Source organism: Hemitrygon akajei, chromosome 24 (genome assembly GCF_048418815.1).
Source record: "Hemitrygon akajei chromosome 24, sHemAka1.3, whole genome shotgun sequence".
In the NCBI taxonomy this organism is placed as follows: Eukaryota; Metazoa; Chordata; class Chondrichthyes; order Myliobatiformes; family Dasyatidae; genus Hemitrygon; species Hemitrygon akajei.
Window position 1 is genome coordinate 17,920,912 of NC_133147.1, and position 27,767 is coordinate 17,948,678.

The 27,767-nt window shown below is 45.7% G+C and overlaps 1 protein-coding gene across 1 annotated transcript; it reads left to right on the forward strand.

Annotated features, from left to right (window-relative positions):
* The first annotated feature begins 646 nt into the window (after nt 1-646).
* On the forward strand, nt 647-26,873 carry LOC140715916 (transmembrane protein 200A-like). The gene is made up of 3 exons (XM_073028441.1): nt 647-817; nt 1,150-1,902; nt 25,200-26,873. The coding sequence occupies exon 3, from the start codon at nt 25,222-25,224 to the stop codon at nt 26,518-26,520; it is 1,299 nt and encodes a 432-aa protein (XP_072884542.1). The 5' UTR covers nt 647-817; nt 1,150-1,902; nt 25,200-25,221; the 3' UTR covers nt 26,521-26,873.
* The last annotated feature ends 894 nt before the right edge of the window (nt 26,874-27,767 follow it).

Sequence of the window (27,767 nt, forward strand, 5' to 3'; positions counted from 1 at the left end):
AATAGATATTTGCATTGATGAGCAGGTGTACAGGTGTACCTAATCAGGTGGCCACTGACCGTCGAGAAACGTGTTGAGAAACGCAGCCCTTTCATCAGACTTTTGGCTCGGAATGTTAACCAGCGAATCAGGTAGCGTCCGGGGTACGTTTCCTAACTTTATTTCAGATTTCCAACATCTGCAGGTTTTGATATTTATTTTCCAGTTTAGTAACTTTATTTCAGATTTCCAACAGCTGCAGGTTTTGATATTTCCTTTCCAGTTTCCTAACTTTATTTCAGATTTCCAGCATCTGCAGGTTTTGATATTTCTTTTCCAGTTTAGTAACTTTATTTCAGATTTCCAACAGCTGCAGGTTTTGATATTTCCTTTCTAGTTTAGTAACTTTATTTCAGATTTCCAACAGCTGCAGGTTTTGATATTTCTTTTCCAATTTAGTAACTTTATTTCAGATTTCCAACAGCTGCAGGTTTTGATATTTCTTTTCCAGTTTAGTAACTTTATTTCAGATTTCCAACATCTGCGGGTTTTGGTATTTCCTTTCCAGTTTAGTAACTTTATTTCAGAATTCCAACAGCTGCAGGTTTTGATATTTATTTTCCAGTTTCCTAACTTTATTTCAGATTTCCAACATCTGCAGGTTTAGACGTTTCCCCCGGACACTGAATTTCCAATTGCCTGCCTATCTTGTTCTGTTCTTGCATCCGCTCTGCGCTCGCCAACGAAACTTAACGAAAGCTTCAGGATTCGCGCTTCATCGTCCGATTAGGCGCATTACGCTTCGGGGCCTAACGCATTGAGTTCAACAGTTTCCGAAGTTCAGTATTTTCGCATTTGCAGAGTTCTTTACCGATTTTTGCTTTCATCTCCGTTCGCCCCTTTATGTTATGAATCTCCCCCACTCTTCCGTAAACTATTTCTTTTGACTCCCCCATTACTTGCACTGAGGCGCCGTTTTATCTATCACGAACCCCAAAGGGCCACTTCTTTCCCTTCACGCTATCTGCACAATTTCCACTCTTTTTCTAAAATTCCACATTTTCAGCAAAGCAGGGCGATTCGGTGTTCCGAAATGCTAGTCGTCATGTCAAAGAATCACGGTTTAAACCTAAGAGATAAAATGCAAGTCAATTTTTTTTATTATTATAGGAGAATGACGTGGAAACATTTCAACCTGAAGCCTGAAACGCGCGAATCGTTTACTGAACTGTAATTGACCCAAGGAATTTGTTTAAAAAGGGCTGCAACTCCCAGGGTTCCCGCAGGACGCACGCGAATAAGAAATCTTAAAGAGGCAGAGCCGGTTAAGCGTGCAAGTCTGTTCCAGAGATGAGAAGCGCCGTCGAAAATATCCCCAGCCTTAAAAAGAAACGCTAGGGACATGGACAGCTAACGTGGCTCCCTAAATGAAAGGAGACAAAAAGTTGCAGGCGGTATAAAACAGCCTGTGGTTTTACACGACCCGCGTTGGGGGGTCTCGAAAGAGGGTGATGATCAGCGGCTTTGCCTGTGAAAGGCTCCGATGCTGCAAGAGTTGACAACTGAAGAAAGCAGAACAGCGAAGCTGGGGAGGAGTGAAATGTCCGCGCATCGTTAGCGGTGGATTACTTGGAAACGCCGAGAACTCGGTCCGAGGGTTGACGCCCAGCCGTGGAGTTTTTAAATGTGAAAAGCGTGCATGTGGAAGGGAGGAAAGCGAAAGCGGATCCCGCGGCCCCCCGCGACCCTTCATCGTCTCTGCCTCGTTGCGCCGTCTTCTTGGTCTTTGACCCTCGACGTCTAGTCAGTTTCCCCGTCTCTTTCGTTTCGCAGACCCCGGACCCGGCAGATTAACGCCAGCGGCGATTTATAAATGATCCCCGCGGCGCGCAGAAGATGACCGGATAGATTCTTCAAGAAGAGGTAAGAGTTTCTGATCTCATCCCGCCGTTTGGATAGAACGGCATCTCCGGATGAGAGCGAAGAGTCTTAAGGAAGGTATGCAACCCCCGATCTGTGGGAGATGCAATGACCAAGTTTCGTTGAGGGAAACTTTTGAAACTCTATTTTCATGATTGGAGTATTAACTCAGATTCAAGCGAGGAAACCATAATCTTATTCTGTAAGAATAGAGTGGTTTCCACTCGAATTGTTTTAATTCCGGCTTTTCTCTATCTTCCCGTCACTTATCGTCACTAATAGTGACTTTAATTCAAGTCGAAAATGAATGAAGTGTCTTATTTGTTTTCCGTTGGGGTTAAATATTTATATATCATTTCTTTTACAATTATACATAATGTAAACATTTCTTGTGTGGCCTGCACTCCCAACCCAAGTCACCCGACTCATTTCATCATAATCTTGTTTTAACATTACCAGTTTGATTGTGAAATGCAAGGCTTGAATTCACGTTTTTTAAAAAAAAATCCATTGATACCTACACCTCTCAGATCCTCTGTGTACAAAAAAAAAGCTTCTTGGCACTCTCATCAATCTTCACTCCTGCCTCTTTGGTGTGTAGTATTGTTCCCTGGCTGGTCAGCTTGCCACCCACTCTCAGCCCTGATACATAGGACCTGAAACGTTAACTATTTCTTTCCTCCCGCAGATGTTGCTGGATCCATTGAGTTCCTAAATGTTAGCTTGCTCCAGTTTCCAACATCTGCAGGCTCCGCTCTTCATCTTCCTTGTTCTCAATTTCCCCCAATCAACTTTTTAGATTGATCCTCTTTGATTCTGTCCTTTATGAGCACACATGCTGTGTAGAAGTACCGAGAGGGACTATGAGCCCAAAAATCAGAATCAGGTTTAATATCACCGGCGTATGTTATTTGTTAACTTCGCCGCAGCAGTACAATGCAATACATAATAATAGAGGGAAAAAATGTGAATTGCAGTAAATATATACTTATTAATAGTTTAAATAAATAATACAAAAAATAGAAATAAAAAGTAGCGAGGTAGTGTTCATGGGTTCGATGTCCATTTAGAAATCGGATGGTAGAGGGGAAGAAGCTGTTCCTGAATCATTGAGAGTGTGCCTTCAGGCTTCTGTACCTCCTCCCTGATGGTAGCAATGAGAAGAGGGCATGTCCTGGGTGATGGGGGTCCTTAATGATGGATGCTGCCTCTTTGAAGCATCGCACCTTGAAGGTGTCCTGGATACTGTGTAGGCTGGATACAAGGTTATGATAAAATGGAACAGCAGTGTAAGGGAACATAGAAAATAAATCCGAGAGGAATTTTGTGGACCTAGTAGAACTTTCAAAGAGATACTGGTGGAATATTAACACAATATTAGATAGTCTTTTCAAATCTTTTTATTATTCTTAATCAAAATAACAAGAGTACATCAAAGATAGTCTCTTCAATTGTTGTGGTTCCTATTGCAAAATATCGAAGGAAATGACAGCAGGTGTGTTAACGTCACCAATTTTGACCTTTTTGGATTAAAAATGCTATACTGTTACTGGGAAGGGATGAAAGGGGAAATCGGATAATTCACTACACGCTGCTAGAGCATAAATGACAAATTTTTCCTCATCCAAGTCACAGAAACCTTAGCCCATAGCTAAGATCTGGCTGACTTCTTGTTCCAGACTTTCCAGACAAGGGAAACTCCCTTTCAGCAAATTTCTTCTTCTGTGCCAAACAATCTTGCATCAACAAGGGAGATTTTAAAATCTAGGTTCAATCTTCTTCCATTGAGACAACATCTTCATTTCTTCCTTCCTTTTTCTATGGTCCACTGTCCTCTCCAATTAGATTCCTCTTTCTTTAACCCTTCACCTGTTCTACCTATCACCCCCCCCCCCCAACCGCTTCTTGGCTTCTTGCTTCATTCCCCTCCCCAACCCTGGCTAACCATATGGTCTTGCCTATCACCTGCCAGCTTGTACTCCTCCCCCCTCCCCCACTTGTTATTCTGGCTTCTTCCCCCTTTCTTTCCAGTCCTGGTGAAGGGTCTCGGCCCAAAATGTTCACTGTTTATTTCCTCCAGTAGATGCTGTCTGACTTATTGGGCTCCAGCACTTTGTGTGTGTGTGTGTGTAAGAGCTCGTGCGGTGTATGAGTTTGCTCAGCGTGGTCTCCCGTACGATTCATGCTATGAATATATTTCATAATAGAGCCATAGAAAAGCACAGCACAGAAACAGGTTCATTTTCTTGTTCATTTAAACTGCCTACTCCCATCGACCTGCACAGGGACCACCCAGGTACCTGTCCAAACTTTCCTTAAACATTGATGTCGAGCTTGCAGGCACCACTCGCGCTGGCAGCTCACTCCACACCCTCACGAGCCTCTGAGTGAAGCAGTTCCCCTTAAACTTTTCACCTTTCACTCTTTACCTCTTGTTGTCCTCCCACCCAACCTCAGTGGGGAAAAAGCCTACTGGCTTTTAAACAAAATGATATTGAACAAAATTTGAGGGGAGATTTCACAAAGGTATAATTTTGTATGCCTCTGTGAGATCTCCCCTCAATCTTCTATGGTCCGAAGTATAAAGTCCTAAACTTTTCAATCTTTCCTTATTACTCAGGTCCTCCAGACCCGGCAATATCCTTGTAAATTTTCCCTGTCCTCTTTCAACCTTATTCGCATCTTTCCTGTAGGTAGGTGACCAGAACTCCACACGGTATCCAAATTAGGCCTCACGAACATGTTATATAACTTCAACATAACATTGCATCTCCTGTACTCAATAATGGAAAGAGAAATGGCATAACCTTTAGTGAAGCTGGAATACATTGCTAACAGCATAAGGAGGGTAATAATCAAAGTATGTATCCACATGCAACTCTGAGATTTGTCTTCACCAGATTCCCCAAAACAAAGAGCAAAGTCTGTGTGAAATGAGAGGATGCTATCCATGAACTACAGTATAATTGCAAGCAAAGACAATCTCTGTTCATGTTGAATCAATAGCCGACATTGAAAGGCCTCCATTGAGTGGATATGGAGAGGATTTTTCCTGTGGTGGGGGAGTTTAAGGCCAGATGACACAGCCTCAGAATAGAGGGGCGTCCATTTAGAATGGAGATGAGGAGGGATTTCTTTAGCCAGAGGGTGTTGAATCTGTGGAATTCGTTGCCACAGGCGGCTGTGGAGGCCAAGTCATTGAGTGTAATTAAAGCAGAGGTTGATAGATTTTTGATTAGTCAGGGCATGAAAGGGTTCAGGGAGAAGGCAGGAGATTGGGGCTGAGAGGGAAATGGATCATCCATGATGAAATGATTCGATGGGCCACATGGCCTAATTCTGCTCCTATATCTTATGGTCTTATAAAAAAATATAAGCATCTTCCTGCCTGTAAGACTAAACTTCAGTGCTTAAGTTTACCGTTCTATTTGGAACTTTGCTGGCATACTATCATTGACAGTAGTGGTAAGAAGACAGGTAGTCCTCAGCTACTCCTACTTTGAGTCTGGCATAGAGCAAAAAGAATGTCATTCTTGGCAGACCATCGAGGTCAAGGGTGATTTGCTTCCACTGTGGGTTCTTGTGTTACTAATGAGCTATTCGTACAGCCTATCACAGGCACAAGTTTGACGAAACTTGATAAGATAGATAGATAGATAGATACTTTATTCATCCCCATGGGGAAATTCAACTTTTTTCCAATGTCCCATACACTTGTTGTAGCAAAACTAATTACATACAATACTTAACTCAGTAAAAAATATGATATGCATCTAAATCACTATCTCAAAAAGCATTAATAATAGCTTTTAAAAAGTTCTTAAGTCCTGGCGGTTGAATTGTAAAGCCTAATGGCATTGGGGAGTATTGACCTCTTCATCCTGTCTGAGGAGCATTGCATCGATAGTAACCTGTCGCTGAAACTGCTTCTCTGTCTCTGGATGGTGCTATGTAGAGGATGTTCAGAGTTTTCCATAATTGACCGTAGCCTACTCAGCGCCCTTCACTCAGCTACCGATGTTAAACTCTCCAGTACTTTGCCCACGACAGAGCCCGCCTTCCTTACCAGCTTATTAAGACGTGAGGCGTCCCTCTTCTTAATGCTTCCTCCCCAACACGTCACCACAAAGAAGAGGGCGCTCTCCACAACTGACCTATAGAACATCTTCAGCATCTCACTACAGACATTGAATGACGCCAACCTTCTAAGGAAGTACAGTCGACTCTGTGCCTTCCTGCACAAGGCATCTGTGTTGGCAGTCCAGTCTAGCTTCTCGTCTAACTGTACTCCCAGATACTTGTAGGTCTTAACCTGCTCCACACATTCTCCATTAATGATCACTGGCTCCATATGAGGCCTAGATCTCCTAAAGTCCACCACCATCTCCTTGGTCTTGGTGATATTGAGACGCAGGTAGTTTGAGTTGCACCATAACACAAAGTCCTGTGTCAGTTTCCTATACTCCTCCTCCTGTCCATTCCTGACACACCCCACTATGGCCGTGTCATCAGCGAACTTCTGCACATGGCAGGACTTCGAGTTATATTGGAAGTCTGATGTGTACAGGGTGAGCAGGACCGGAGAGAGTACGGTTCCCTGCGGCGCTCCTGTGCTGCTGACCACCGTGTCAGACCTACAGTCTCCCAACCGCACATACTGAGGTCTATCTGTCAAGTAGTCCACTTGAGTAAGCCCGCGGAGAGTTGTAAACTCGGTCAGCTCCATCACGGATGCTAGCCTCTGTAGCATCCAGAACATTTTCAAGGAGCAATGCCTCAGGAAGGTGGCATACATCGTTAGGGACCCACCTCACCCAGATCATGCCCTGCGCTCATTGCTACCATCAGGAGGGAGGTACAGAAGCCCGAAGGCACACACTCAACGATTCAGGAACAGCTTCTCCCCCCCTCTGCCATCCAATTTCTGAACGGACATTGAACCCATGAACCCTACCACACTAGTATTTTATTTTTGCACTGCTTATTTAACTATTTAACATACTTACCGTAACTCAGTTCTCCCCCCCCCCCTTTAATGATGCATTGCATTTTACTGCTGTCGCTAAGTCAATAGATTTCACGGCACATGGCGGGTGATATTTAACCTGACTCTGAAGATGGTACCTGTGGAGGGTAAACCACACTGAAGGTTTCACAATTGAAGACCTGCAACATTAACTTTTGTTATCATTTCCACTGATGCTGTCTCACTGGCACTTCCAGCTCTCTCCAACGTCTGTTTTCTAATTTGAACTTTCCGATACGGCAGTCTTGAGTTTCACTGGCAGGGTGGATCATTCCTCTGCATTTGCCCAGCCTGTTCTCCCCTCAGGGAAACCTGGTGCTTGTCACATACTTGTAGGCCAGGTTGAATGGTTTTGGGCCAGGGATTCCCATGATTTTTGTGAGGCGATTATGTATTCTCAAGGGGGCTTTAGAAAACTGGCTGCCCATCACGTTGCTGGTGTTTAGGGCGGCAGTGTAGGTCCTCCACAAGGATTCTTCATTGCAGTTTCTCTTAACAGTTTTGTTTTAATAGTCAGGGCTGTTAGCCTTGAGCTCGAACCTGAAGGACTGGTGGACCAATCTTAGTCTGGCCTCTACTGGTTTGGCACAGGTGACCCTACCAAGAGCCAAAGCGCAAGGCCCTGACTCCAGCCAACATGGCTCTCTGGGTCATTGAGGCTTACGGGCCTCCAGACCCAATCACAATGTCCTGCTCCTCTTGGAGGAGGCTTTAGGAAAGCCCTTGCATAATTTGTTTCGTCCTCTTGCAGTGACGGAGTAAAGTTGCGGGGGAAAAAACCCGGCCGGGTGGCAAAATGTGGCTTGCGCGATGTGGAACTGGCTTAGTGAGATCAAACCATTGACGATGACGAGGTTCATTTGGAAAATGATGCTAATATTGTCATACCAGTGGTTTTTGTGGAGGCAGGGTTGGTGGTACTTCTCCCGTATTTTCAGGTGCCTCCTTTCCACATCTGTGATGGATGCAGGAAAGGGAGAGTCGCTGTTTTGCGTCAAGCTGGACTTGAGGTCATCTTCTTCAGCTGTCAGAGAGATGTATACAATATGCATCCTGAAATCCTTTTTCTTCACAAACATCCAGGAAAACAGAGGAGCGCCCCAAAGAAAGAATGACAGTTAAATGTTAGAACTCCAAAGCCCCCCCTCCCACGCACAGGCAGCAGCAAAGCAACAATCCCCCCTCCCCACCAGCAAAAAAATATCGGCACCCCCATCGAGCACTCAAGCGTGCAGCAAAGCATGAATAAAGACACAGATTTGCTGTTCCAAAGACTACTCGTTCACCCGGTATTCGACATACCACAGGCTCTCTCTCTCCCTAATAAGGGAGAAAGGGATGTCCTTGTTTCACAGCGAGAGAGGAGACATAACAAATAACTCATTGATCCATGGTGTTAAGAGTATGTTGCGTCGCTTCTTCCGAGCTCTGTGCCCAAAGAACTCCGGTCTCTGGGCACACGGCCTACGGCCAGCTCGCTGCTTACGATCTTCCATCTCCCATGGGTCACCAGGTGGAGGCACTGACCTTGGGTCTGCCCACCTCCAGAGCCACAGAAATCCAGCACCCTGAAGGCGCACTGGTCTCCTGGGCCGCATCCTTGGCATGTCGGAAAGCGGCCGGTCGCAAGGCCCCGAGAGCGGGTCCCATTCCCGCAAAGAACCGTAGTCAGTGTGTAACTCCAGGTCAGGGTCTCCAGAAGAACCGTGAAAAGAGAAAAAAAAGAAGATATCAAAGATGGAAATAGAGCCGTTTCCCAAGATGCAAGCAAAGGAGTCGCCGTTAGGCGCCATCGTCCTCCTGAGCTCCACCCAATGTCTTGGAAGTGCATTGTGGACACAAATGAATTTTATCTCTGATGTCTGCAGAGTAACGTATTGGTTACTGCAATCACTTTACAGTGCTGATGATCACCGATCGGTGTTCGATTTCTGCCAGTGCCAGTCCATTCTCCCTGTGACAAGGTGGGTTTCCTCCGACATTCCAAAGACGTACGTTTAGAATTGGTACGTAGCCGGCATGCTATGTTAGTGCCGGAAGCGTGGCAACACTTGCAGGCTACCCCCGGCACGTCATTGATGCAGAACAACACACTTCATTGCGTTTCGACGTGCGTGACAAATATCACCATTTTACCACCTTTCTCAGCAGATTTGAACGCGTCCTGCCATCAGGTTGTATTGACCTAGAATTTATTTGAATAATCCTACCCCGCCACCAGGAAGCTGAAGGAAGCAGGTTGTTTTTATAAACTTTGACAATATTGGGCTAAGATCATATCAAATTCAAGTTTAATTATCATTCAACCATACATGAATTCAGTGGAATGAAACCGCATTCCCTCTGAGGCCAAGGTGTAAAACATACACAGTACATTCAGAATAGCGAGCAAAAAAAAAATAGTCATGCAAAAAAAAACATAAATAGTCTAAGACTCCGAGCGACATGTCCTGCAAATTGATTGTACGGATTCCTGGCAGTGAGCAGCCACTGCAGTCTAGCCTGTCATTCCACTGATTGAACAGTGGAGGGCAGCAGTGACAAGAGAGGCCAGTCCCCAACCATGCATGGATGCCACGCCACAGTACCTCTGGTGTGTCCTAACCAGGACCGCTGCAACAGGCAAGCCCGCGGCTTGAGGCCTGTTTTTTTTTTGCTGCAATCGAGGCTACGCAGCTCCACACCGCCTGTCATACACCAAGTAAGGAAACAGGCCCGCGGCATCTTAAGTCATCAATGTCCAACAGGGTCTTGCGTTTGCAAGAGAAATGTCCAGGATCCCCACCCACGGTTACACTGCACGCTGGCTTCACGTACCAACTCTGATGCCTTTGAATAGCAGAGAGCTCCTCTGGATCCAGTCCAACTCCTCCAATACGCTGACCGGCTCCACCGGAGTGCTCTCGCGTTTAATTTTAGAATGTTTAGTACAGAACGAATCACACTTTGTGGCGATGATTCTACTTTTAAGAATTGCCTCATTTAGTGTAACCGTAGGTCACGAGGTTGTGTTCTTCTCTTTGTTCTCTCTCAGCCTGTTCCCCCTACTGTAAGTGGATCTCGGGTCAAGAAAGAATAGTGGAGTTTGTAATGGGAGTGGAGGAATTGGGATATTTTTGATGGTTAATTGCTTTAAATGTGTACCGTAGCTAAGAAGTGATAGTACCTCGCAGAATGCGCAGGAGGATTTGCACCATATGCCCAGCTCTGCAGGGAACAAGACAGAAGCTGTTCAGTTTCCTGTTTTTTTTTGCACAAAACCAAATTAGTGGCACAATATGACTTATAAACTATATTTTACATGGCACCAGCATCCTGAGGTGATTATGCCCAGTTGCACTAATTCCAAGGTACCTGCGTAATCTCCACTCTTGAGCAAGCGTAGGAATTTGGATTTGGTCCCATAAGACGGTAAGATATTAGGCCATTTGGCCCATCGAGTCTGCCCCACCATTTCATCATGGCTGATGAAGGGGCACGTGAAATATGTTTCAAGATTGGGACCCTATAGCCCTGCTCACCACTTGAGTACAGCTCTACCTCCTCTGATGAACTTGTTCTCTGATTGTTCCTGGCAACCGGAAACACCTTCCATGTCAAGCCCCCTTAGAACCTTGTTCCAGTAAGGTAATTTCTTATTATTCAAAATTCCCAGTGAGTATAATTCCACCCTGCACGACCATTTCCATTTCCCAGGAATCATCCTTGGAAATCTTCCAAGTTATCTACATTGAAGGATATCCCTCCTGAAATAAGACCGAAAGAATAGGTTGTCCTGGTAACGTCTCACCTCTTGGAATTCAGCAGGCCAGCATTTTGTGTGTGTGTGTATGTGTTGCTCTGGATTTCCAGCGTCTGCAGAATCTCTTGTGTTTATAGTACAATTACCATCTTAATTATTAGCTATATCTGCATGCTAACTTTTTGTGATTCACATATGAAGTCATCCCAGGTCTTGTCAGAGTAGAATTGTGTGTATTTCTTCCAGTCAAAACAGCAGGAGCAAAATCTGGGCCATTGAGTCTGCCTCGCTTATTTTCTATACTTCCTACCAAAGTCGTTACATATTACATAATATCCCATCTCCACTTTCCCCCCGTCACTTAACCCGCCTGTAACCCTTTGCAGACTTTGTGTCATCCTCGCAAACTGCCTTCTCAGTAAACATTTCAGTCCCCTTCACGTCAGCCAGTGGGCCTCTAGTTACAAGCTGTCAGCCTGAAAGTGATCCAATTATCCTCTGGAGTCATTGTCATATATCAGAATCAGGTTTAATATCACCAGCACATGTAGTGAAATTCGTTAACTTTGCAGCAGCTGTACATGATAAATACAGGAAAAAAACTGAATCACAGTAAGTATTATACGTATATTGCATAGTCAACTAAAAAGTACTGTAAAAAACAGGGAAAAGTAGTGAGGTAGTATTTATGGGCTCAATGCCCATTTAGGAATCAGATGGCAGAGGGGAAGAAGCTGTTCCTGAATCGTTGAGTGTGTGCCTTCAGGCTTCTGTATCTCCTCCCTGACGGTAGCAATGAGAAGAGGGCACGTCCTTGGTGATGGGGGGGGGGGGGGGTCTTTAGTGATAGACGCCGCCTTTCCGAGTTGCCGCTCCTTGAAGATGTCTTGGATACTACAGAGGATGGTGCCCACGATGGAGCTAATTTTAGAAATCTCTGTAGCTTACTTAGATCCTGTGCAGTCACCCCCCCCCCCCCATACCAGACGGTGTTGCAGTCCGTCCGCATGCTCTCCACCGTACATCTGTAGAATTTCTCGGTGATTTGGAATCCCAAGTCGACAATTGCCATTTACATTAAGCCTACAGCAATCTACTTTGTTCTCCCATTTCCATCGGTGCTCCACAGATGGTACCGCTCACCCACACGCTAAGGGTGACTTGTGGTGGACAATTAGCCTGCCAACCCGCGTGTCTTTGCAGTGTGTGAGGAGAGTAGAACACGTGGCGGAAGCCAATACTTCGGCAGGGAGCACTTGCGAACTCCACACGGCGATGGCTATCAGAAATGGGCTTGGCTGACAGAAACGGCGAGGCAGGAACTGCTAGCCGCACTGCTGCGCTTTCTGTTAGTTTGTTCATCTGTTCTCGCCAGTGCGTCTCACTCTCAAATGGAATGTGAAACTTAACTTGAAACTTTCTTCTCCGCACGAGTATGTCGAACGCTCTAATCTTCATCAGACGCCAATGTGCACGTGACTCGAATAGTAATCTGGACCTGGCTGTGTTCACACCTGTCCAGTTGTGGAAAAAGAGTCATCAAAAAAGGCTCTTCTTCCTCTTCTTCTTCAGGGCTCTTCGTTGAGTCCTGACGAAGGGTCTCGGCCCGAAACGTCGACAGTGCTTCTCCTTTATAGATGCTGCCTGGCCTGCTGCGTTCCACCAGCGTTTTGTGCGTGATGCTCCTCTTCCTCTTCACGCCCTTCATTTCTCAATATGTTCAAAGGGGCCAATTTAGTATCAGAGAATCTATACAGAATAGGACCTGAAGTTCTTACTCTTCGCGGACAACTTTGAAACAAAAAGAAGGATGAATGACAGAAAACGTAGAACCCCGAAGCCCCCCCTCCCCTCTCCAGTACACAAGGAGCAGCAAAAACATCAACACTCCCCCCACCCACCATGCAAGCAATAGCAAACCCTCAAAGAGACTGTGACCTAGAGTCCATCGAAAAACTACTGTCCATCCCAAAACTTCGACATCTCAGACAGGCTCTCTCACTGGTGAGGGGGAGAGAGAGTGAGAGATATCATTCCTGCAGCAACGAGTGGGGAGACCAACAGCCTGTGCTATTTTGCCATCACTTAAGCCCTTCCTAAGTTCAAATTCGGATTCATTTATTTATTGCGTGCACATCAAAACCCACAATGAAGTGCGTCGTTTGCGTTAACAACCAACACCGCCAAACGCTTATGCCTACCGCCTGCACGGACATCTGAACCTGGGGCCACCAGCCCACATTTCAGGGCCTGCAGACCACAATCCTGTGGATCACTGGTGTTCGTTCTCAACGCTCGCCGCCCGATCCCCTGGGGGGGGGGGGGGGGCATTGATTGTTGAGCTCTCAGATCACGTTCCTGTCCACTAGCATCCCCCCCCCCCATCTCTGTCCCTAAACCAAAACCTGACCCCGAATTTCACCCAAAACCTTCCCTAGAAACCTTAAACTATGTCTGAGCCGCAAGCTTGACAGACATTGCGGCCCAGCGCCATCTTGATTAAGAATTGTTCAACTATTTGTCTGGTGTGGTCAAGGAGAAATTTCCTCTCTGTCATAGAGACCTAATCCATCATCTTTAGCTCTTATGTCAGACTTCGTCCTCCAATCTGCAAGTCCCTGGCCACGACCTGAAATCGACTCACTTTGCAACAGGGTGCTGTATTTGACCTTGAATTAAATCTTGCACCTCGCGTCTCAATGCCGTCTCAGCAGCCTTGTATGGCCGCTACTCTAACAGCGTACATCTCTGCTCCTGCCTCAGCGTGTCTGCTGAACCGACTTCTAGATTTCCACCTGAATATTCCAAACCACTGTCCATGATCTCGGTAAAACGGAGCCCAATGAAAACACCGTCTCCCGTCTGCTAGTACACTCCATGTCCCTTGCCCTTGCTGGCCGCCAGATTATGCATGCGTCAGCTTTTTAAAAAAGCTTATCCTTGTTTTCAAAGCATTGCGTCATCTTATCGTATTCTCTTCCACACAACATCATCTCCTGAGATAGCCGTGCTTCTCCACATTTGGCTTTTTTGCCTTGATCATCCCCAAATCCAAAGAAAAAAAGAAGATTGGCCTCGTTTGTCATATGTACATCAAAACGCTGAAGTGAAATGCATCGTTTTTGCATCAACTAACAACACATGGACTGCGGGGTCAACTAACACCAACTCACTGACCTCCGTTGATACCCCTGCCCCCCCACCCTTACCCCCATCCCTATCTATTATTTCAGTCTGGTTCTCTTTTTCTCTCTTTTTCCCCCCTCACTATAATCTCTCCCCCCAGCCCTACCTTTCTTTCTCTTTTATTTCCCATAATTCTCCACCTTCCCCCTAGCCCATTTCCCTCCAGCCTATCACTTCCCAGCTCTCTACTTTATCCCTCCCCCCACTTCTTATCCCCCCTCGACCATCCCATGTTACTTCGCTCCTGATGAAGGGTTTCGACCCGAAACGTCGTCACTACCTCCTCCCATAGATGCCGTCTGGCCTGCTGAGTTCTGCCAGCATTTTGTGTTTTTTATTCAACTAACACCATGTTCCTCGCAACTCACTAACCCTGAAGGAAGCCCACGCTGTCACGGGCAGAACGTACAAACTCCTTACAGGATCAGAGATCAGTGGTGCGTTAACCGCCATACTGTCAGGCTGCCCTCTGCCCATTCTAAAATCAGAACCTGTTCCTACTTGGGCCCTGCAGGGGTCAGCTTTTGGGCTTCAAGTTCAGTGAGAGGGCAAAGGCATTAGATGCCGTTTAAGGTGGATAAATGTGGAGTTAACCACTTTAGTAGGAAATAACAGGAAGGCAGCATTTTATTTAAATAGTAATAGGCTGAGGAATATTGAAGTAGAAAGGAACCTGGCTGTCGAATCACTGAAAGGAAGCATAACAGGTGCACAAGCAGTTCAGAAAGCAGAAGGTATGTTTGTCTTCATCAAAGAGGCTTTGAGTACAGGAATAAAGATGTCTTGCTGAATTACACAGGACTTTGAAATCACCATCTGGAGAACTGTCACCGAGTCATCGTGAAGTACAGCACAGAAACAGGCCCTTCAGCCCATCTAGTCCATGCCAAACCTACTCCCATCAACCTGCACCAGGACCATTGTCCTCCATTCCGTGACCATAGCCCTCCATACCCCTACTGTCCGTGTACCTATCCAAACTCCTCTTTACACCACTTGTGCTGGCAGCTCTCACCACCCTGTGAGTGGAGAAATTTTCCCTCAGACTTTTCACTTTTCACCCTTAACCCATGACCTTTGATTGTCATCCCACCCAGCCTCAGTGGAAAAAGCCTGCTTACATTTACCCTATCTATACCTCTCATAATTTTGTACACCTCTGTCAAATCTCCTCTCATCTTTTACTTCCCAAGGAATAAAGTCTTAACCTGTTGAAACTTTCCTTATAACTCAGGTCTGCCAGACCTGGCAACATCCTTGTAAATTTTCTCTGAACTCTTTGGAGCTTATTTACATTTTTACTATAAGTAGGTGACCAAAACTGCGCACAATACTCCAAATTAGGGCCTCACCAATGTCTTGTACAACTTCAAACTTATATCCCATCTCCTGTACTCACTATTTTGATTTATGAAGGCCAATGTGCGAAAAGCTTTCTTTACAACACTGTCTACCTGTGAGGCCACTTTGAACGAATTATGGACCTGATTTCTCCGATCCCTTTGTTCTACCGCACTCCTCGCTGTATAAGACCTGCCTTGATTAGTCCTACACCTTGCACTTGTCTGCATTAAATTCCGTCTGCCATTTTTCGGCCCATTTTTCCAGCTGGGGAAATTCCACTGCAAGCCATGATAGCCTTCCTCACTGACACCTTGGTGTCACCTGCAAATTTTCTGATTCAGTTTGCAGTTTTGATCTCCTCACGTAGAGAGTACAGCGCAGGTTTACCAGGCAGATTCCTGGAGTGCCAGGACTGTTATGTGGAAGGTGGCTGTATGGACTGGATTAATATTCATTGTAGTTTAGAAGAATGAGAGGAGACCTCTGAAACATAGGAAATTCCGATAGCGGGAGAGACTGATCGCAGGGAGGACTAGTTAGGACTTCTTGAATAAAGCTTCATAGTCTCAATTTATGGATTAAAACATTTAGGATTGAGCAGTGGACAGTGAGTATGTGGGTTTCTCTGCCGTGGGAGGGAACGGAAACCAGCTTGAATATATTTAAGAAATAAATTTCTTGACAGAAGTCACATTAAAGATTTTTGGAGAAGATTGGGAATCTGATACAAGGCATGATTAGATGGCCTATTCTAGTGCTCTTTTTCCTTGTTTGCATGTAAGTGTCTCCACCTCATCCCTTATGCTGAGAAACATCCCGGGATGCAGTAGGACACATAGGTAGTGATGTAACCTGGGGTCATCGGGGTCTTTCAACTTCGGGCGCTCTTGCCCGAGTGACCTGGCCAGAGTTGATCAGGCTTGTGTTCCAGCAGCATCGATCCACGGGTCACACCTCTCGATCCACAGCCAGCTGGCTGCTCGCTCAGCAGCTTCTGTGACGGTCCTGATGGCTTTTTCCTGTACCCTCAATCTCAGGATACCCCCACCAGAGGAAACGTCCTCTCCGCATCCACCTTATCTAGTCCTTTCAACATTCGGTAGGCTTCAATGAGATCCCCCCAGCAGTCCTCTAAATTCCAGTGAGTACAGGCCCAAAGCTGCCAAACGCTTCTCATACGTTAACCCCTTCATTCCCAGAGTCATCCTTGTGAACCTCCTCTGGACTCTCTCCAATGACGATGCATCCTTTCTGAGATAAGGGGCCCAGAACTGTTGACAATACTCCAAGTGCGGCCTGACTAGTGTCTTATAAAGCCCTGACATCTGATTAGGTGTGTCATTTCGAAAAACAATAGATAACTCAAGTACAAACCATCATGTCCTTGCATTAAAGGACAGCAGAAATGCAAGCATTAGCTGCTAGGAAGAGAAAATCTGCAGGTGCTGGAAATCAAGGTAACACGCACAAAATGCTGGAGGAACTCAGCAGGCCAGGCAGCATCTGTGGAAAAGACAGTTGACATTTCGGGCCGAGACCCTCCATCAGGACTGGGGGGAGAAAAAGAGATTAGAAATCAGAGTAAGAAGGTGTGGAAGAGGTTGAAGGAGAGGAGGAAGTACAAGATAGTAGGTGATAGGTGAAACCGGGTGCAGTAAAGAGTTGGGAAGTTGATTGGTGAAAGAGATAAAGCGCTGGAGAAATGGGAACCCAGTAGGAGAGGACAGAAGGCCATGTAAGAGAGGGAAGTTGGAGGAGCTACAGAGGGAGGTGATGGGCAGGTAAGGAGATGAGGTCAGAGAGGGAAATTATCTTACAGTAATTGCCTCATTTCTTCTCCATTGTTCCTCATTCCTATTTTCCTCTAGAGATTTATGGACCCAAGTAGGGAACCCCTACCGAAGTGTCCATTTAGATGAACTGATAGGTGAACTACTTTGTATCGTTACTTTTCCTGTAGATGGTTCAATAGTTACACAGAAAAATAAATGTTTAGATAGTTTTACCTAAATTTTTGAGTGTGTTCCTAGGAATGCAGGAAACCATAATGGAATGGGAAAAAAAGTTAATAGAACAAGCATTTAAAAAGAGAAAAAAAATGCACAGTGATGTGTTTTTCTTCCAGATTGGATTGTATCTTCAGAGTTACGTTGAGCCGTCTGGCATCTGTGCTATTGATTACAGTTAAGTTACTGGTAATGGAAATGAGTATTTGACAGACTTTAAAGTGAAAATATTTTCCACTTGTCGCATTGGCAGTGTTGCAGTTTGCACATCTCTAGGAGTATTTTCACTTTGTGGTTTCCGAGAAGTTCCTGTAGAATTCTCGCCAGGGGCAAAGATTACAGGCTTTCTTCTTACATAACCAGTCCATGGCCAGCCGAGATTTTTAGGAAGCAGCAAGGGTAAGAAAGACGAGAAAGAGGTTCCTGAAACAATATGGAGCTACGTTGGTGGAGAGAGTGACTACAGAGCGAATTTCGGGGTGAACATCCTAGACAGCCGGCAAGGCTGGGCTGGGGTGAAGGAAGCGACCGTGAGGCTTGAGTAGGGAGTGGTGCTCGTGGCAGAGGAAGATAGGAGTTTGGAGGATAACATGAAAAGAGAATTAGAATGGGTGGGGTTGGGGAAGGAACGGTATATATGTAATATAATATTTAATTATTATCACTACCTCCCTTTTATAATATATACTATTTCTGTTTCTGCACAATTTTAAGTTTACTGTAATTGATTTCTTTATTTTTTTCTTCTATATGATGTATTGCATTGAACTGTGGCTAAGTTACCACGAGGAAATCTGCAGATGCTGGAAATTCAAAGAAAGTTTGAATTTCCTAAGTTAACAAGTTCCTAAGTTAACAAAGTTTGAATTTCCTAAGTTAACAAGTTCCTAAGTTAACAAAGTTTGAATTTCCTAAGTTAACAAAGTTTGAATTTCCTAAGTTAACAAGTTCCTACGTTAACAAAGTTTGAATTTCCTAAGTTAACAAGTTTCACGACACGATAATAAACCTGATTCTGAATATCACGACGAACATGAAGGCATGGCAGTTTCTCCGCTTCCTAAGGAGATTGAGTCATACCTCCCCTTCCCCATATTAACTGCATTTTACAGGAGGACCATTGAGAGCGTCCTGACAAGTTGCACCTCCATCTGGTCAGGGAGCAGCCGAGCATCGGACCGGAAGTCCCTACAAGGGACTGTGAGAACAGCCGAGAGGATCATAGGGGTCTCCCGACCGTCCATCGGGGACGTTTATCCGGAGCACTGCGTTACACAGGGCCATTAGCATTATCAAAGATCCCACCCATCCACCCAGCATCCTCTTTGACTTTCTACCATCAGGCAGGAGACTCCGATGCATAAAAACAAGAACGGTCAGGATGGAAACAATTTTTCCTCTTGGGCCATTAGACTCCTGAACTCCCTGCCGCATCACGTTCGAAGCGTCACCAGTTAATCTGATCCGTATCTTACAATATTTAATTTATGCACTTTATTTATGTGTAATTCATCTGTAGATTTTATCCTTACTTTCATAAGTTATTGTGTGTTATGTGTACTACTGTGCTTCACACCCTGGTCCGGAGAAACGACTCGTTTGACGGTTTTCATGTATGTAGTTAAATGACAATAAACTTGACTTGAACTGAAGTAACCATAAAATCATTTTGGCTTCAGATTAATCTTTTTGCCCATCCTCCATAGTCAATAAACCTATCCTAGACTTAAATATTTCTTCTCATTCAATTTTCATGATCAGCAATTATTATTCTTTCTCGATTGCCCAAGGAAAGGTGGTGAGATGTGAAGCACCGTCGATTGCTGTTGTCTTTCTGGTGAAGATGTTCCCTGGGTGTTTGTTTAAGGAGTTCTAGGATTTAGGGCCAGTGACCTGTGGTCTGAATCACAGTATTTTGAAGGACCAGTGGCATATTTCTGAGACGCTAAGATGTAGTTTAAAGGGGAACTTGTGCATAATGATGCTCCCATTGCCCTTGAAGGCCTAGTGTTTGGTGGCAGAGTTTGAAATGCTGTTGGAAAAGACAAGTCTGACAAAGGAAGTGCATTTTGTACTTGAACTCAGTCCCTTGACTAATAAAGCAAGCTAGCCGTATGCTTTCTTTACAACACTAATAACCTGTGTAGTCACTCCTTTTCTGATAGTACATCTCGTTCCTTCTCTTCCCTGGTCCCACCCTTTCTTTCCAACACCACCCCCTCCCTCACTTTCATAAATGTTGGGTCACAGGCATCATCAGAGGCATGAAGTACAGAAAATGCCCGCCACCCCCCGTGCTGGCCGCTGAGTATCTATCGATACTCGTCCCGTTTACCACCGCGGTCCAAAGCTACTCCACCTTGATGCCACAAGTGTGGTTCCAAGCCCTCCAGCAACTTGAGCGGTGTGTTCAGATTGTAACATCTTCAAGGAGCGGTGCCTCAAAATGGCGGCGTCCATCATTGAGGACCCCCATCACCCAGGACATGCCCTCTTCTCATTGTTACCATCAGGAAGGAGGTACAGGAGCCTGAAGACACACACTCAACGATTCAGCAACAGCTTCTTCCCCTCTGCCATCCGATTTCTGAATGGACATTGAACCCATCAACACTACCTCACTTTTTTATGTCTACTTTTCCACTACTTATTCAGTTTAACTGTTTAATGTATATAATTACTGTAATTCAGTTCTTTTTCTCTGTTTTTATGTATTACATTGTACTATTGCCACAAAGGCAACAAACCTCATGGCATACGCTGGTGACATTAAATCTGATTCTGAACCAGCTTTCTACTGGGGGGAGAAAATCTTCAGCCAGATTTTCAGCATCTACTCCGCCTATGTCTCTCAGTAATCCTGCATTCCTATTTCAGATTTCCACCCTCTTCCCCCTCCCGAGCTTTCTCGGCTCCAGTGTAAACAGACCCAGCTAGTCCAACCTCGCTTCATAATTTTTTGGCTGTCGAGCGATTTTTTAAAAAAACCACACGGTGCTCCATCATTCATAATGTTTCAATGTTAATAATGAATGCAGAAACTGATTGCAGTCTATTTTGTGCCGTGTTTAGTTAGTAAATCAGAACTCCCTAAGCTTTAAAGAAATGATTTTATGTTGTATTTTGAATTATTCGGAACCGGATTTTCTAAGGGTAGGAGTGCTCCTTTCTGCAACGTGGGTTTGAAAAAGGGTGACAGATTGCAAGTGGATTCATGTCTGGTGGGTGGTGAGGAAGAGGTCACATTGGTTTCTGTTCGCGTGGTGTTTTTGCTTGAATGGGTTCTCTTCTTTGGAAAATGCATTCAAGAGGGTCCAGCTAGGGAGGGGGCTGTAGTTGGCCTTGCAGGATGAATGCTGTGGGCTGTCTGGAGGAGCCCTTTTGGGAGCAGAGATCGTGCTTTGGATGGCTTCAAGGCAGATAGGGAAAAAGATCAAAGATGGCCCCCAAGTTGGATGTACCAAGGAGGGTGGATTTTGCTGCAGCTCGAGTGAAGTAGACTGGGTGCAGATGCTGGGGAGGAAGCTACACTTTATACCTGTCCTGCCGAGGGGTTTTGGCCTGAAACCTCGACTGTACTTTTTTCCACAGATGCTGCCCGGCCTGCTGAGTTCCTCCAGCGTTTTGTGTGTGTTGCTCGGATTTCCAGCATCTGCAGATTTCCCCTTGTTTGTGATTTGACTACCATTCTGCGAAGTCTCTTCCAGGGATGCCTACCCTGAAGGAGTTTAAATCTTCCCTTCGGGAGTTCAGTGAGTCTCTCTCTCACTGCTCCCCCTCTGATCCCTGATACTCTCCAACTCTTTGACCACCTGCTTACCCAGATCCGCTATTACCCAGCCATGTATATCCTTTCTAGGAACGTAACTTTGCCGCCATCCTGCCGACGGGTTTTGGCCAAAAACATCGACTGTACTATCTTTCCATAGATGCTGCCTGGTCTGCTGGGTTCCTCCAGCATTTTGTGTGTGTCATTTCATAACTGTGAATTATTTAAAACCACTACAAGTGTTCAATAAGGGTAAGAGGCAAAGATGGGGTTTAGGGAATCTGCAAATTAGGAGAGCGGGCAAAGCTGTGAAAGCGTAGGGGTACTTATGATCATGCACTCTGATAGAAGGAATGTAGATGCAGACTATTTTCTCATCCTGGGGAAGTGTAAGATCAGGCACCCTTGGTACAAGGAATACAGGTGTAGACTTTGCTAAGCAGAGTGAATTCAGAAATCAGAGGTGCCAAGGCAATTGAGAGTTCTAAGTTTAACTTGAGGTTGAGTCACTGGTAAAGAAGGCAAATGTAGTGTTAGCATTCGTTTCGAGTGGACGAATATAAAAGCAAGGATGTAGTGCACTTGGGGAGGTCAAATTCTTCTAGGACATGTACAGTAGATGTCTGGAATAGTTGACATGCGTAGAGACTTCAGGGTTCAAGTCCACAGATCCCTGGAAGTGAGAGCGCAGGTGCGTAGGGCGAGGAAGAAGGCATTTGATATGCTTGCCTTCAGAGGCTCGGGCGTTGAGTATGAGAGTTGGGGGCATCATGTTGCAGTTGTACCCAATGTTGGTTAGGCTGCGTTTTCAGAATATTGTGCACAGGTCTGGTCACTACACTACAGAAGGAAGCGGTCCCAGTAAAGACCATGCAGAAGAGACTGTCCTGGAATGGAGAGCTGTAGTTAGAAGAAATTGGATTGGGTGGGCTTCTTCTCACTGGAGGCTGAGGGGTAATCTTGTAGAGGTGAGTGGTTATGGATAGGATAGTTGGTCAGTGGTTTTTTTCCCAGTGGAGGAGAGCCTAGACTAGAGGGAATAGGTTTAAGGTGAGAGGAGGAAAAAAATGTTAAGGAGGTTTGTTTTTCACCTGTGTGTTGACTATCTGGAACAAAATGCCAGAGGAAGTAGTCGAGGCAGTAACAATTTCAGTGCTTAAAAGGCATTTGGTCAAGTAATTGGGTAGGGAAGGAGTAAAGAGAAGCAGAACTAATGCGGCCAGATTGGATTAGCTTGGATTGGCGTCACAGTTTGCATGGATGAAGTGGCTGAGGGGGGTCAGTTTCCATGACGAACCCTTCTTTGACTCCTTGCCTCTTTCCCTCGCTGTCTGCTGCAGGACTCCCACTGGGAACTTGCTGAGCTGTTCTTCATTGTGGGTATCGTAGTTCTCACCCATTGTGGCCTGGTGTCGTCCGGACCTCTTCCTAGTAGCACTTAATATGGAGGAGTAGCACAGGATCAGCCACTGAAAGGGGATCGGTGGTAACCAGCAAGGCTTTGCTTTACCGTGACTGGAAAAGTAGGACCAGTGACCTAACAATAGTCGTTCCAAATTTTATTCCGAACTTTTCCTTGGGCACAAAGTTGGGCTTTCGAATACATCTGCAATCATTTTTTCCTTCATAATGACTAATTGTAGTCATTATTAATGATTATTCCTGGCAACGCTTTTGTTATGAAGTCTGTTCCCCGATTATTATTATTTTTTTTTAATCCCTGCACAGCAATTCTCTTCCAACTAAACACAAATGGTGATTGAGTAGAACCATACGTGCCTGACTTTTTGGTTTTAAAACTCTGCGGGTCAAGGGAAAAGATACTGGAGAAACTCGGTGAGAGGGGGAAGGGATAGGGCTAAAGGAGTGGACGGTGCACTAGGATTTTAAAGCAAGTGGCTGCAAAAATAGTGGTTGAAGTTTTCCATTACGCATCAGACTGAAAAGCATGCTTTTTAAAAAAAAGACAAAGGTAAGGAAATGCAAGCTAGTTGGTTTAACTATGAATGGCAGAACACCGGATTCAGTAATCTGAGAGGTAAAAGCTAATGATTTGGGAAAGCAGAATATTGTTTGAACCCAGTCAACGAGGTTTTATGAAAGTAAGTCATGTTTGACAAATTTTTAAATTTTCATTAAGGATGTAAGCAGCTCTCCTGAAAGTGCTTTACGCAGGTTGATAGGGTGGTTACGAAGGCCTTTATTAGTTGAGGCACTGAGTTATGCCAGTGATAATAAACCTGACTCTGATTCATTGAAAGATCTAGAAACACAGAAAGCCCACAGCACAATACAGGCCCTTCAGCCCACAAAGCTGTGCCGAACAAGTCCTTACCTTAGAAATTACCTAGGCTTACCCATAGCCCTCTATTTTTCTGAGCTCCACATACCTGTCCAGGAGTCTCTTAAAAGACCCGACCGTATCCGCCTCCACCACCGTCGCCGTCAGCCCATTCCACACACTCACCACTCTCTGCGTAAATAAAAAACTTACCCCTGGCATCTCCTCTGTGCCTACTTCCAAGCACCTTACAAATGGTGCTCGAGCTGGGCCTAGCCACACACTCGTGGGTTCAGGGAGAGTAGAGCAGTTGGCTTGGCGCTCGTTCTTGAGGTATACCTGTGTTGGTTACGAGATGACCCATTGACCTGCTGACGTGGGAGGGTCAGGGTCATGTTCGAACTCCACACAGGCGGCATCCAAGATCAGCAGTGATCCCACATCAATAGGGGCTGTGCAGTGGCAGGCCTACAATCTGTACTGCTGTGCTACCGAGATTGTGTCTGCTTTTGCGGCTCTGGCAGATTAGTTTGATATAAAGTTTTAGTAAAGTATCTTGGAATACTTACTAAGAAACATAGAAAACCTACAGCACAATCCAGGCCCTTCGGCCCACAAAGTTGTGCCAAACACGTCCCTACCTTAGAAATTACTAGGCTTGCCTATAGCCCTCTGTTTTTCTAAGCTCCATGTACCTATCCAGAAGTCTCTTAAAAGACCCTATCGTATCCGCCTCCACCACTGTTGCCGGCAGCCCATTCCACGCACTCACCACTCTCTGCGTAAAAAAAGCTTACCCCTGACATCTCCTCTGTACCTACTCCCCAGCACCTTAAACCTTTGTCCTCTTGTGGCAACCATTTCAGCCCTGGGAAAAAGCCTCTGGCCACCTAAAGCTACCAAATAAATGGAAGACGTTTGAATGAGATAATTTTTGGCGGCTTTCTGTATTTACTGAAATACTACAGGTTAATTTGTGAACCTGGTCCTTTAACTTCTATATTTCTATATTTATATCCAAAGTCATTTCCCCCCCCCCCCCCCAACCCCAATTTTCCACTAAACTTTTACACCCAGTGGCCACTTCGTTAGGACAGGAGTAGAATCCAATATGGTCTGCTGCTGTGGCCCATCTGCTTCAAGGTCCGATGTGTTGTGCATTCAGAGATGCTCTTCTGCACGCCAGTGGTGTAACACGTGATTATTTGAGCTACTGTCACCTTCCTGTCAGTTTGAACTGGTCTGGCCATTCTCCTCTGACCTCTCTCATTATCAAGGTGTTTTGGTCCACAGAACTGCCACTCACTGGATATTTTTTTTGTGTTTTTTTCCACACCATTCTGTGTAAACTCAAGAGTAGGGGTTCCCAGTCTTTTGTTTTATGCCGTGGGCCAACAAGGGATCTGTGGATTCCAGTCTGGGAACCTCTGCTCTAGAGGCTGTTGTGTACGAAAATCCCAGGAGATCAGCAGTTTCTGAGATACTCAAACCACCCCATCTGGCACCAGCAATCATTCACAGTCTTAATTTCTTAGATCACTTTTCTTCATCATTCTGACGCTTGGTCTGAATGGAACTGAACCTCTTGACCGTGTCTGCATGCTTTTATGCATTGAGTTGTCGCCACATGATTGGCTGTTTAGATATTTGCATTAACGAGTAGGTGTACAGGTGTGCCTAATAAAGTGGCCACAGAATAGCTTTCCTAACAAGCTATGTTTAGCTTTCTTCTGAATCGATGACGCTTTATGCTTCTTTTGTTACATTTCTTCCACATGACATGGTGACACGTAAAGGACAGCAGGAAAGGAAAATGGTTGATTTTTCTTCTGCCATTTTAAGAGCAGAAGAGGGAACGAGTAAAAAGAATATTTGTAAATGTATGCCGCTGTCTCTTTTTATTGACCAGTTTCCCTTTTTAAAATTTTGTTCTGTTCTATTTTCAGCGGAACTGGAACCATTAGAACGATGAGCGCAGGAAACAATGCGGCTACGAAGAGCCACAGGAACCTTGGCCAGTCCGGCACAGACCAGCGTGGTAAAGCGTCAAGAGCGAGGGTTGATAAAAGTGTTAAAGGAAAACTCAACATGCGATCTCCTGCTGGGCTTTTCATCGTATTCGGGCTGTTGATAGTCGTGGTGGGGATTGCCATAGCCGTTGTTGGCTATTGGCCCCGGAAGCACAACTCCCAGGCGTTGGCGAGTCAACAGCGAAGAAACAGTAGTGAGTCGGCCGCTGAGATTCAGCGTGCAAGGGCGAGGCTTCAGCCCCAACCGGTGCAGAAGAACGAAAAGCTGAAATTAATCGGCCCGCTGATCATGGGCATTGGGTTATTCGTGTTCATCTGCGCCAACACGGTGTTGCACGAAAATCGCGACAGGGAGACCAGGCTTCTGGTGCGGCAGAATACTTACCCCGTCGCGGGCCAGACTGGCAGTGAAGAGAGTAACGAGCCAGAAGGGGGTCGGCACAATCCTGCTCCGTCCTGCGCCGACGCCGGTTTTGGGTGCTCGGAACTGTGCTGTGCTGCTGAAGGAGGCTGCGGCGCAACCTGCCCTATACACGCTCCGAGCGCAGAAACGTGGGCGGACAGTCGCAAGGCTGCTAGGCGTAACATGACTGCCCAGCTGCTGCATCATAAAAGACCTTCTCCATCCACCTCCCTTTGTAGCGTGACTTCAGACTCTTGCAACTCCAGTGAGGGGAACCTTAACGTGCCTTTGAGTTGTGGCGATGACTCTTCAGTTGTTTCTGCCTCAATAGTACTACCGGTTATTAAGCTCAACAACTGCGTCATTGACGCACCGGTTGCCAAAGCTGCGGTGGAAGATATTGAAGTTGGGCATCCAGCGGTCATGACGTCCACGGAAGATCTGAGCAAGCTGAAGAGCCACGGATGCGTTCGGTCCGGGAGCATCCGCAGCGCCGATGGGGCTCTTAGCGTTATCGGCGCGGACCATCCCTTACAGGAGGACTCCTTCCCCAACAGATCGATTGGAGGGCTGTTGTCCCCAGGAGCCGCCAGAAAAGCTTACGCTTCGGACCTGCAGCTCCACACGCTCGGCGGTCACTCCAAGTCCCTCGACCTCGGGAGGAACGCGGACAAGCTCGGCGGCCAGAGGAAAGAACGGCAGCACAGGAGCTGGCCCCGTTTGGATTGCAGTTACATAAAAAAGTACCTGAAGCTGGAAAACAGAGGAGACGGCGTGGACCGATTACTTGAACAGACTGAACGGGAGTTCGGTGGTGAAGAGCAAAACCTGTAGAAGAAATGAATTAAAGACTATGGTGGCTGCATATTAAATACAAGGCAAATGTGAAATGGTTTAAAATATTTGTTGTTCCTTTTTGCGCATCGGGTGGCATTTTTGCCGTTTCTGTAGCCTTTGACTTTTTTTTAAACAAGGCTCAATGCTCAACCCAGCACGGATGGAAAGCATGCAAAAGGAGCCGGCTGGATTCGAACTCAGGACCATTGGCCTTGAAGTCCAGTGCAGATGCCACTACACCACCGTCCGGTCTTAAAATATTTATCCAGACGCAGTTTCTGGTGATAAAAGGACTGATGCAGCCAACTGAAAATGTGATTAGTAAATGGGGAACAATTTGCAAAAAAAAATATTACTCCTGGTGTGGTTGTTGTAATAAATCTTTCTTTTAATTTTGAGCTGTTGCAAGCAGTGTTCGTCTTTTGCACAAGGCTAACTCTTAGCAAGTCTGACTCTGTGGACATCCTCGGCAAATAGCTTGGAAGTATAAAAGTTTTTCTGTACTTGTACCCATGTAGTCCCTAGTACTCTTATGGTGGACTCTTTACCTATCAGACATGTTGTCATGTTTTGTCTCCGAGCTCCCCCTTGGTGGTTTCAAGCATCTTTCCTTATCCTGAGTTAACCCATCTCTGCAAATGTCACTCAATACTTCCCTAACATCAAAACATGGATAAGAAAGAATATTTACACTGCTAATGTTGAAGGCTCTGCACACATAATCCACTCCTTGGCCAGAGTGTTTGTTGTTCCTTCACAGCCTCTCCAATTGCGCATGACTCAGTTCTAGTTGACATTCAGTCTAGTGCAAAGATCAATCCCTTGTGTACCTGCCAGATGTCAGAATCCCCTCTATTGATGCTGTATGTCAATTTTTGCTTTTCTCCCTTCTGAGACCGAAGTTTGGTTGTTTCCAGTAATCTGACGTAGATGGGAAGATCACTTCGCCGAGCGCCTTCGCTCCATCCGCCACAAAAAGCGGGATCTCCTGGTGGCCACCCACTTCCCGTTCCCATTCTGATGTGCCAGCCCATGGCCTCCTCTACCGCCACGATGAGGCGCAACACCTTGTATTCCATCTGGGCAGCCTCCAACCCGATGGCATGGACACCGATTTCTCCCCCAACAGCCCCCTCCATCATTCCCCATTCTTGTTTCCTTCTCTCACCTTATCCCCTTACCTGCCCATCACCTCCCTCTGGTGCTCCTCTCTCCTCCCTTTCTTCCGTGGTCTTCTGCCCTCT